Below are 12,500 nucleotides of genomic sequence, written 5' to 3' on the forward strand. Positions count from 1 at the left end.
CAGCACATGCTGAGGGTCACAGAGTGGGGTCAGCGCATGCTGAGGGTCACAGAGCGGGGTCAGCACATGCTGAGGGTCACAGAGCGGGGTCAGCGCATGCTGAGGGTCACAGAGTGGGGTCAGCGCATGCTGAGGGTCACAGAGCGGGGTCAGCACATGCTGAGGGTCACAGAGCGGGGTCAGCACATGCTGAGGGTCACAGAGCGGGGTCAGCACATGCTGAGGGTCACAGAGCGGGGTCAGCGCATGCTGAGGGTCACAGAGTGGGGTCAGCGCATGCTGAGGGTCACAGAGCGGGGTCAGCACATGCTGAGGGTCACAGAGCGGGGTCAGCGCATGCTGAGGGTTACAGAGCGGGGTCAGCGCATGCTGAGGGTCACAGAGTGGGGTCAGCGCATGCTGAGGGTTCAAAGAGCGGGGTCAGCACATGCTGAGGGTCACAGAGCGGGGTCAGCACATGCTGAGGGTCACAGAGCGGGGTCAGCGCATGCTGAGGGTCACAGAGTGGGGTCAGCGCATGCTGAGGGTTCAAAGAGCGGGGTCAGCGCATGCTGAGGGTTACAGAGCGGGGTCAGCGCATGCTGAGGGTCACAGAGCGGGGTCAGCGCATGCTGAGGGTTACAGAGCGGGGTCAGCGCATGCTGAGGGTCACAGAGCGGGGTCAGCGCATGCTGAGGGTCACAGAGTGGGGTCAGCGCATGCTGAGGGTTCAAAGAGCGGGGTCAGCGCATGCTGAGGGTTACAGAGCGGGGTCAGCGCATGCTGAGGGTCACAGAGCGGGGTCAGCGCATGCTGAGGGTCACAGAGCGGGGTCAGCACATGCTGAGGGTCACAGAGCGGGGTCAGCACATGCTGAGGGTCACAGAGCGGGGTCAGCTCATGCTGAGGGTCACAGAGCGGGGTCAGCACATGCTGAGGGTCACAGAGCGGGGTCAGCGCATGCTGAGGGTCACAGAAGTGGCCAACTTTCTGCAGAGTCAAGAGCTCCAGACCTCCAAACTTCTGTGGCCTTCAGATGAGCTCAAGAACAGTGTGTAGAGCTTCATGGAATGGGTTTCCATGGCCGAGCAGCTCATCCAAGCCGCACATCACCAAGTGCAATGCAAAGTGTGGGATGCAATGGGGTAAAGTGCGCCGCCACTGGACTCTAGAGCAGTGGAGACGTGTTCTCTGAGTGACCAATCACGCTTCTCTGTCTGACAATCCCATGGACGAGTCTGGGTTTGGCGGTTGCCAGGAGAACGGGACTTGCCAAGTGTAACGTTTGTTGGAGGGGGGATTATGGGTTGGGGGGTTGTTTTTCAGGGGTTAGTTCCAGTGAAAGGAACTCTTAATGCTTCACCAAGACATTTTGGACAATTTCATGCTCCCAACTTTGTGGGCCCTGTTTGGGGACGGCCCCTTCCTGTCATTCTTAACCCTCTGGTACATTTTTTTTTTTTTCAGTGAAATGAATGTACTATATTTAACTTTGATTATGTTTTATTTATTAATATTTTATATTTTTTAGGTAATCTGTAGTTATTATCCATTTATTAACTTTTTGCTTCTTGAATGCTTTGGAGACTGAAGTTTGATCTCTTTTCAAAGAAGACACGTGGCAGATTATTGCTGAAGTGAATAAAGTTTTAAAAAGTGAACTTAAAAAAAAAAAGTACTACTGAACAAAATGTAAACATTTTGAAAATTCAAGAATGATCGATCAGCACCAGAGGGTTAAATCAAGACATGTTTACTGGAAATAATGATTAAAAATGTATCAACATAAAGTGAGTTTATGTTTAAAACAAGAACAAATGTCTGTCAGTGAGTCGCCCTGTGACCTGAGATCCTGAGGTCATCTAGAGGTCAGCAGACGCAGATCAAATAAAGCCAAGTCAACACCAGAACCCTTCAACTTCATCTCTGAATATGAGCTGAAAAGTCTTGGAATGAGGAATGTGGACTCACTGCTGTATCCTGGTCAATAATTCCTGTCCCATTCTCTTTCTGATAAAGAACAGAGGGAGAGAGATTGAGCATCATTAGTCAAATAGATCATAAACGGGGATATTGACACCGTGATAATGTCCTGGAGTAATGAAGCTGGTGGTGAATGTTTAACCGCGTCTCACCTTCAGCAGCGCCTCAATGAGCCGGGAGAAATCTCCACTGGTTTCACTCATCAAGTCTTTCTCCAGATCCCGCTTGAACTCTGCGAAAGGGACAGAAACATTCATCAAAGAATCCTGAGACATAAAATGCATCACAGTTTCCACAAAGTTTAATTTTGTTCTTCCTGACCACCATCACACTGGATCATATCTCGCTGCAGATGCACAGGTCGAGTCCATAGACCGTAAATCTTCCAGCTCATAAGTGACCGGACACCTAAAAATTAAACTACCTCCACCCCAGTAAAACCAATGCAATTTATTTTTCTTCAATAATATTTTTTCTTTTTAATTTTGTATTTTGAGATGATTTGATGCTGTTTTTTTAATATTTATGCAATAATTATGGTCTATTTTTGCCATTGAAAATTATACAAAACGTTTTTTTGTTATTATTATTATTATAATTATAATTATTGCAGTATTTCAGGTTAAAATATAGACTAGGCTTTCAAAATATATTTTTTGAAGGCAGATTAGCCCCTCTTTTGGAATTATTTAAGAAATCATGCAACCATGTGTGTAACCACTAGAGGTCTCTGTGGAGGTCTCTATGTGTTGTTTTGAACACATTTTTTTGATGGATTTGAATATATATTTAAACAATCTCAAAGACTATTTATTATAAAGTTTTAGATATTCTTTTGTTTTGTTAGAAATATAGATTTTTTTCTGTGAATTTGTGTTTTTGCAGATTTCCCATTCATTTCCTATGGTGGTCATTTTTGACCGAAGAGCACATAATAAATTATTTTTTTATCAATAAATGAGCCTGCAACATATTAAACTGAAACCTCTCGGAGTTTGAAAAGCAAAAACAGATGTGATTTTACGAAAAATCATCAAAATGCAATAAAGGGCACACAATATCCTCCGATCAGCTGTGAACAGAAGAGGTATGGAGGGAAAAAAGAAGAAAAAAAGTGACATGAAGGCCAATTATGGTAACCCATAGTCAGAGTTAGTGCACACATATTAGGGGCAGTGAGTAGTGAACACACACACTGCAAACCTTGAAAAAGACGAGCCCTACATCTCAATGTGCATATACTATCTGCCCTAAATAGTATTGAAAATGACTGTCACACTATTTAGGATGGATAGTATGCACACTGGGACACAGGCAAGCACTAAGGGAGCGCTGCAATATAGCCACATATTTATAATAAAATAAATTCGAACCATATTACCTACTGTTATTATTAGTATTATTAGTAAGGATTACTACAGCACTTGTATCGTTGCACTGATTGGCTATAGCTGTGCGAAGACAGTGTCAGTCAATGTATTGGACAAAACAGCGACCATAAATGTAAAGAAACTAAGTTGCTTATTATATTTTCCTAACAAGCAACCACATTTTTTTAAATAAGCCCGAAAAACCACAACCAGCGACTCGTGTGATTTTTTAACGGGACTCGCCAAGTCGCGTGTTATATGCGGACTTGGCAACTATGATTGAACTCTAGAGCGCCTTCCACCAGGAGTGCTTATGCCTATCAATGGAAGCTCTTCTCTGATTGGTGCAGGGAGCAAGAGTTCCCAGACTTCCCTGTTCCTCTTGTTTGACCTTTTCTGCAGTCACTGGTAGAAAATAATAGGGCGGCTTCTACTTTAAAGGGATCCACTGGTGTTAAGACTTGTATGGCTTAATATAACATAAATGATGTCTCTTACTGAAATATGTCGAAGAAAAATCATGAAAGATCCACGTTAATTTAAAAATCCATTATATATTTGGACAATGGGCGGCCATTTTGTTTGCGTTCTAGGTCGATGACGTTGAATGGTTGCACTCGGCAATCAACTGGCTATTCTTAACACAACACAACCCGAAACATGTTTCAGAGTTAAACAAAACCAATCAATTGCTTTGCAAGTCAACCCTCATGTAATGTTACAGCTGATTGAGTGTGTGTGCGCCGACCTGTTGTGTGTGTTTGTGCGCACGTGTGTGTTTGAATGCAATTACAAAGCAAGTGGTTGGTTTTGTTTAACTCTGAAACATGTTTCGGGTTGTGTTGTGTTAAGAATAGCCAGTTGATTGCCGAGTGCAACCATTCAACGTCATCGACCTAGAACGCGAACAAAATGGCCGCCCATTGTCCAAATATATAATGGATTTTTTAAATAACGTAGATCTTTCATGGGTTTTCTACCACATATTTCAGTAAAATATATATTTTATGTTAAATTAAGCCATACACGTCTTAACACCAGGGGATCCCTTTAAGAGTTTGAGCACATCAATGGCTCAATGGCTGGAATGGCTCAGTAGTGGCGCTATGGCCGAACCCAGCGTCTCTGCCCGTTTTAGAAACCAGGCTATTGAGCAGGCAGTGTTTAGTCCTCTGATGTTGAATACACAGGAAGTGGAAGCAGACTTTGCGCCCAGTAAGAGCTCTATGGGGCTCTCTGAGGGCCACAATCAGACCAACTTTTTCTTTGTTATGGGGGCCAAAAAAAGGTCAGCCACTCTCAAAGCAGAGCTCGTCGCACTGGGTACTTGAGCTTATCACCCATGCTTACAAATCTGTTAAATATCCAGTGCCATTGTTAATGAGGCTGATAATATTGAGACACATGTCCTCCTCATAACCCTGCTGTTATAGGCCATCCGGTGTGAAGCACTGCCTCTGGTGGGCAGGAAGAGCGAAATAGAGACGTTACATACGTAATTGTCATTCTCAACAGATATAATTTTTTTGTGTGGTGACAGTGATAAATCAGCAATAATCATGATATCATTAGTGTTACAGTATGAGCAGTAAATATTAGTGCTCATGTTGACTGATCAACCTACTAAAATATTTTATTTTCAATTACTGGTATAATTGGTCTGAGGTCAATCCTGTTTTAACCCTTAAATGCATACCTCGGGTCTTTAGCGAACCGAGACGTCATTCACTCCCCTCCTCCTCATTCATTTTTTTAAAGTTAGACATCAACCTTCTTAGTATTCCTCAATCAATCCATTTTAAACAATATAACTAGAAAAAAATAATACAATTATAATTGAAAGCCTGTTTTTCGACTAGTTTTTTGTCAAAATTATATAGGGTCGCTAACGACCCGAGGTGTGTAAGATTGTAGCATTTTTTTATCGGCAAAATAGTAAATAAATCTATAATGACGAAATGAGTGCAATTCACCTTTACTCCACAAGGTGGCAATGTCTGACACACAATGATGAAGTGACGTTTCACTCATAGTGATCTCAGACAGAAAACGAAACAATAATATATATATAAAATCTGCAAAACTTGAAATGGCTCAGATTTACTGCAGAGAAAGAACTGAACACAATCAAATATTAGTGTCACTGTAACTTGATGATGGATCTGGTGAAGGAAGCCGTAAGTGATCAAAATATTTATTTTGAAAATGAGTTTTGAAGATATGCGTGAGATCGCGAATATGAGGGAAAAGCTGAATGTACTGGGAAATGAGTTCTGACGAGGTCAGTGGTGATGATGGTATAAAACATCTGCTCAAACCTAACCCTTCCAAGCTCCAAAAGGTAACGAAATATGTTTTATTTTATTCTTCTGTAATTGTTACTCAAATATCAGGAGTTTTATATATTATCGTGACAGGTATACACTCACCTAAAGGATTATTAGGAACACACACTAATACTGTGTTTGACCCCCTTTGGCCTTCAGAACTGCCTTAATTCTGCGTGGCATTGACTCAACAAGCTGCTGAAAGCATTCTTTAGAAATGTTGGCCATATTGATAGGAGAGCATCTGCAGTTGATGGAGATTTGTGGGATGCACATCCAGGGCACGAAGCTCCCGTTCCACCACATCCCAAAGATGCTCTATTGGGTTGAGATCTGGAGACTGTGGGGCCATTTTAGTCCAGTGAACTCATTGTCATGTTCAAGAAACCAGTTTGAAATGATTGGAGCTTTGTGACGGAGCATTATCCTGCTGGAAGTAGCCATCAGAGGATGGGGACATGGTGCTCATAAAGGGATGGACATGGGCAGAAACAATGCTCAGGTAGGCCGTGGCATTTAAACCATGCCCAATTGGCACTAAGGGGCCTAAAGTGTGCCAAGAAAACATCCCCCACACCATTACACCACCACCACCAGCCTGCACAGTGGTAACAAGGCATGATGGATCCATGTTCTCATTCTGTTTACGCCAAATTCTGACTCTACCATCTGAATGTCTCAACAGAAATCCAGACTCATCAGACCAGGCAACATTTTTCCAGTCTTCAACTGTCCAATTTTGGTGAGCTTGTGCAAATTGTCGCCTCTTTTTCCTCTTTGTAGTGGAGATGAGTGGTACCCGGTGGGGTCTTCTGCTGTTGTAGCCCATCCGCCTCAAGGTTGTGTGTGTTGTGGCTTCACAAATGCTTTGCTGCAGACCTCGGTTGTAACGAGTGGTTATTTCAGTCAAAGTTGCTCTTCTATCAGCTTGAATCAGTCGGCCCATTCTCCTCTGACCTCGAGCATCAACAAGGCATTTTCTCCACAGGACTGCCGCATACTGGATGCTTTTCCCTTTTCACACCATTCTTTGTAAACCCTAGAAATGGTTGTGTGTGAAAATCCCAGTAACTGAGCAGATTGTGAAATACTCGGCCCGTCTGGCACGAACAACCATGCCACGCTCAGAATAGCTTAAATCTCCTTTCTTTCCCATTCCGACATTCAGTGTGGAGTTCAGGAGATTGTCTTGACCAGGACCACACCCCTAAATGCATTGAAGCAACTGCCATGTGATTGGTTGATTAGATAATTGCATTAATGAGAAATTGAACAGGTGTTCCTAATAATCCTTTAGGTGAGTGTAGATCTATCCATGTTAGATATAGGTCCGGGTCGCTAAAGACCCAAATATGTAAGAATGTTTGGCAAAACAGTCATGCATTTAAGGGTTAATATAAAAATTCAGTACAAGAATTTCAGAAGACAACAGGCTTTTAATTGCAGTAATAATGAAATCAGAAGTTTCAACAGTTTTGTAAATTGTTCTTAAAGCACCTTGACTGTATGAAGCTGTGATGTCGGAGATCTGCTGAGGCGTCCTGGTGCACAACACCTCTAAAAGAGTGTCTTCATCTGTACCAGCACCCTGAACACACACACACACACACAGTCTCAATGGGTGTGGTTCTGTAGTTAAATCTATAGCGATAATCAAACACACACACACACACACCTCCATGGCTTTGCGCAAACGATGGGCCTCAAACTGCTCTGGCATCATCATCAGACCGAGAATCAGAGACTGCAGATCACCGGAAAGAACCTTCTTCAGACTCACGTACAGTTCCTGTAATACACACACACACACACACACACACACACACACACACACACACACACACACACACACACACACACACACACACACACACACACACACACACACACACACACACACACACACACACACACACACACACACACACACACACACACACACACACACACACAGATTTTTATCTTCATGTTCTTTAAACAGCCCATGTTCTGCCCTTCTCAGAGTCGTGATGTGTCTATGGCTCCACTAGAGCAGGTTTTCCTGCTGTAATGTTGATTATCTCCTCTTATCCTCCATTGTTGCGGCTCCTCTCTTCCCAGTCTGTCAGTAACGCTCTGTTTACTTCCTGTCTCTATGAAGCCCCGCCTTCTGAAAAGCACACTGTGCTCTGATTGGTCGGCTGGAGCAGAGTGTTGTGATTGGTGTTTGGGAAATGCTCCGCCCCTTACCATAACCGGCAGTCTCAACACACGATAACTAGCTCAACCCGCCCCTTTATTCTGCGCATTAATTATTCAAATGAGGAATATTGTGATGTGTTGGAAAACTCGAGACTACACTGGAGGCGTTTCAGGAGTTCAGGAACACTGAGAGAGAAGAGCTGGAGCAGTAAAGAGAGATGAAGATGGAGGAAATGTCATCTTTATTTGTACTTATATGCTGTGTTGGGGAAAGTTACTTTGAAAAGTAATGCATTACAATATTGCGTTACTCCCTTAAAAAGTAACTAATTGAGTTACTTAGTTACTTTTTAAGAAAAGTAATGCGTTATGTTACTTTTGCGTTACTTTTTCTCACCTGGGCTGGGCTTGTTTTTGTTTATGACAAAAAAGTTATATTTTTGTGCAACGGTAAAGACCTCTTCATACCAAAATGTAAATAATGCGCCCCAGGCGCCAATGCGCCACTAGAGGGCGCAGCTCTGGATAATGGAGGAATAGATGCAGGAGAAAAAAGTTTTACCAATAAAAACTAAAAATCTAGTAATTTTCATCATCAAAGGTCAGCAGCAAGACATTGGTCAATTAAATATAAAGGTAGATTATGCATAAAAATAGTTGTTTTATTTTAATTATTGGAGGTTTGCATAGTACTCTGATTTTGCAATTGACTGATTTTATTCATTTTGAGGAGTACAGAATCTTTATTGTGCAAGTGAGATAAATAAATGCTCACATTTAGTCTAGAACTACAATAACCATCATGTTCACACACACACACACACACACACCTCTGCACTAACTCTCAACATGGGGACAGGAGAGCTGTCAGTCGAATTAATGTGAAAAAGTAACTCAGATATTTTGTTGTAAATTTGAAAAGTAATACGTTGCTTTACTAGTTACTTGGAAAAAGTAATATTATTACGTAACTCAAGTAACTTGTAATGCGTTACACCAACACTGCTTATATGTACTTATATTTATATGTTACCTTCTGCGAGACGCTCTTGTAGACGCGGGCCAGAGACTGTCTCTGAGCGTTATTGCGATTGGTCAGGATTCCCACAACGGTGCTCACGTCTTTAACAGAAACATATGACGGTTAGAAATTAAAACATTAAACATGACAGAAGACTAGCAGTCTGATGAGGAAACGGACCTTTCTTCTCCAGAGCAGCGTGAAGGATCGCAACGTCTCTCTCCGGACGGAAGTTTGGGAAGGGCCGAACGGATCCCAGCGTTCCCCACCACATGCCCTCCATCTGTGGGACGAGAGAAACACAGGCCAGGGGGAAGTGAAGAAGAAAAGCGGCATTGAGAAGATGTTTCACGACGAACAGTGTTAGTGAAGTACGGCAGAAGAGGAGACACACTGACCATCAGAGGAGAAGCGTCCTGTGAGTTTGACTCCATCAGCTCCTGTCAGTGAAGGACGGATGAACGGCTGTCTGGAGAGAAACAGCTCTGACGTTTACATTAATCATTTCATCCAATGCACTTCATGTCTAAAATCATCTCTAATCAGGGGCCGATCACCGACTGGACCCGCTGGCGTTCTTCTTCCTCCGCTCGAGTCTATGGCTGCCCATCGCATGCGGGAAACTCATGAAATTTGGCACACTGATAGAGGACTGGCCCAACGTTAACTACACCAATTTTGGAGTCTGTAACTCCATCCCTCTAGCGCCACCACCTGTCCAAAATTTGACTTACATTTGTGCTAATAACTTTTGAACCATAAGGGCTAGAAACTAAATTCTGGCTCAAGACGATTCATAAAATACTGCATTTTACTACAAAATTCAAAATGGCCGATATGGAAATATTGGATTTCATTCAACTCAGCATGCCACCCTGAATTTAACAACACTTTTAGGATTTTTGGGCAAACCGTTCAGAAGATATTCATGAAAGTTTGGTATCATTGGACACGGCAAGGATTCAGGAATCTAAGGATTTCCATGAAAATTAGTCAACCAAATCCAAAGTTATATGCATTTAATATTTGATTTTACCACTAGACGCTGGCTGGAAACTTCTCAGGCTCTGTCGGGGCATCATGACGATGTTTCATAACGATACGATAACGCCTTCATAAAATACAGCATTTTACTACAAAATTCAAAATGTGTGATATGGATATCATTATGGTGCGTTCACACCAGATGCGATTGAAGCGAATAAATCACACTATTCGCGCGGACGCTTGAACACTTTGAGTTTACTCGCTTCATTCGCTTCACAACAGATGTGAGTTTGTGTCATGGGCGGGGCTTCTGCCAGCGGCTCGTCTCGTTGTGAAATGGCTGGCATGATTGTTTTAAAATACGGTGAATAAGCTCAATGTGCCGGCTTTAGCTAGCTTGTAGTCTCAATAGGGTGAATTCAGGGGGATTGGACACTTTTTCCAAGTCATCTCAATGGCAGAAAGTGTCCCAATCGCCCTGAGATCACTCTATGTAGAGCTCAAACTGAGTAAAGAGAATTTATTACAACTCACCAGACTGTCCGACCTCCTCTCTCACTTTCTTCCAAGCAATATCCTTTTTATTCCTGTTTCTATAAAGTATGAAGATGTGTCGTACAGCTCCAGGTATCCACACTGATAGAGGACTGGCCCAACGTTAACTAAACCAATTTTGGAGTCTGTAACTCCATCCCTCTAGCGCCACCACCTGTCCAGAATTTGACTTACATTTGTGCTAATAACTTTTGAACCATAAGGGCTAGAAACTAAATTCTGGCTCAAGACGATTCAATTGAACTACAACGTCAATTTCCCCCCCCAAAAAAATCAAACTCCTCCTAGATGGTTTATCTGATTTGCAATCCTAACCTAACCCGAAAATTTCATCAGATAATTTTCAGACAATGCCAACAATAATGCGATTCATCCTTTTACGTAACGCTTGAGGAAATAGACATAAGGCTGTATCTCCGCAATGCTTTATCGTATTCTGACCAAACTTGGTACAGATCGTTAGAAGGATGACCTGAGGAGACATGTTGAGTTTCAGCACAGCGCCACCTACTGGTGCAGAGATACGTTTTTTTTTTGCTTATAACTTCTGAACGGTTTGCCCAAAAATCATAAAAGTGTTCTCGTTAGATTCAGGACGGCATGCCGAGTCTAATGGTGCATTTACACCAGACCCAAATTAAGCATTTCACGGCATTGGTTTACATGTTAAGTCAATGCAAAGACGCGAATAGACATTCTGCGGCGCGTTTGGCGCAGATGAGGCGGCGCGAATTGCGCGAATCTCGCGAGTTGAAAAATTGGAACTTTGGTAGATATTCGCAGCGCGTTAACCAATCAGGAGCTTGTTCTAGTAGTGACAACACTGAGGACAGAATCATATGTGGATACCCGGAGCTGTCGACACATCTTCATACTTTATAGAAACAGGAATAAAAAGGATCTTGCTTGGAAGAAAGTGAGTGAGGAGGTCGGACAGTCTGGTGAGCGATTGAGACTACAAGCTAGCTAAAGCCGGCACATTGAGCTTATTCGCCGTATTTAAAAATAAATAAATAATGTCAGCCATTTCTCAACGAGACGAGCCGCTGGCAGAAGCCCCTCCATGACAGGAACTCACATCTGTTGGGAAGCGAATGAAGCGAATAAACTCAAGATGTTCAAGCGTCCGCACGAATAGTGTGATTTATTCGCTTCATTCGCATCTGGTGTGAACGCACCATAATGATATCCATATCACACATTTTGAATTTTGTAGTAAAATGCTGTATTTTATGAAGGCGTTATCGTATCGTTATGAAACATCGTCATGATGCCCCGACAGAGCCTGAGAAGTTTCCAGCCAGCGTCTAGTGGTAAAATCAAATATTACATGCGTATAACTTTGGATTTGGTTGACTTATATTCATGGAAATCCTTAGATTCCTGAATCCTTGCCGTGTCCAATGATACCAAACTTTCATGAATATCTTCTGAACGGTTTGCCCAAAAATCCTAAAAGTGTTGTTAAATTCAGGGCGGCATGCTGAGTTGAATGATATCCAATATTTCCATATCGGCCATTTTGAATTTTGTAGTAAAATGCTGTATTTTATGAACGTGTTAGCGTATTGCTATGATACTCGGTATGGGTCATCGGCATGATATAACCTATAACTTTGGATTTGGTTGACTAATTTTCATTTGAATCCTTAGATTCCTGAATCCTTGCCGAGCCCAACGATACCAAACATGCTATGTTTCGCCTTATGGTTTGTTCAACGTTGTGACTTAGCGTTTAAACAACTTTCGTGAAAATCTTCTGAACCGTTAGTGCAATCGAGACAAAACCACTGCAGAAAAGTCAGAAACTCATAAATACAAATATCTATAACTCCTAAACGAAATGAGATATTTTCACCAAATTTGACACACTTATGTATGAGGGCACTCTGAGGACACACACAAAAAGTGGTGGGACTGTGCCACTTGGTGGCGCTATAATTGAACAAACATGAAATTTGCTCAAAACAACTCAATGTATTTATGGGTTTTCAACCTTTTTGCTTAAAATATTCTCCAAATGTCTTTACTCAGTTAATCTTCTGCTTCCTTGTGTGGCTGCAGATCCATTTACATCTATAATTACACCATTGACCC

At 42.4% G+C, this 12,500-nt stretch overlaps 1 protein-coding gene across 3 annotated transcripts in view; it reads right to left on the reverse strand.

Moving 5' to 3' along the window:
• Positions 1-12,500, reverse strand: part of anxa14 (annexin A14) — a 54,599-nt gene that overhangs the window by 41,443 nt on the left and 656 nt on the right. For all 3 annotated transcript variants that reach the window (XM_079828808.1, XM_079828807.1, XM_079828806.1), the window contains 7 exons: positions 9,260-9,330; positions 9,042-9,144; positions 8,874-8,962; positions 7,335-7,448; positions 7,157-7,247; positions 2,115-2,194; positions 1,951-1,989 (listed from right to left, as the gene is read on the reverse strand). In XM_079828808.1, the coding sequence (XP_079684934.1) occupies positions 1,951-1,989; positions 2,115-2,194; positions 7,157-7,247; positions 7,335-7,448; positions 8,874-8,962; positions 9,042-9,144; positions 9,260-9,295 (552 nt within the window). In that variant the 5' untranslated portion in view covers positions 9,296-9,330. The remainder of the gene's footprint in view (positions 1-1,950; positions 1,990-2,114; positions 2,195-7,156; positions 7,248-7,334; positions 7,449-8,873; positions 8,963-9,041; positions 9,145-9,259; positions 9,331-12,500) is intronic.

The sequence above is a fragment of the Gobio gobio genome (genome assembly GCF_949357685.1).
Source record: "Gobio gobio genome assembly, chromosome: 11".
NCBI classification, from domain to species: Eukaryota; Metazoa; Chordata; class Actinopteri; order Cypriniformes; family Gobionidae; genus Gobio; species Gobio gobio.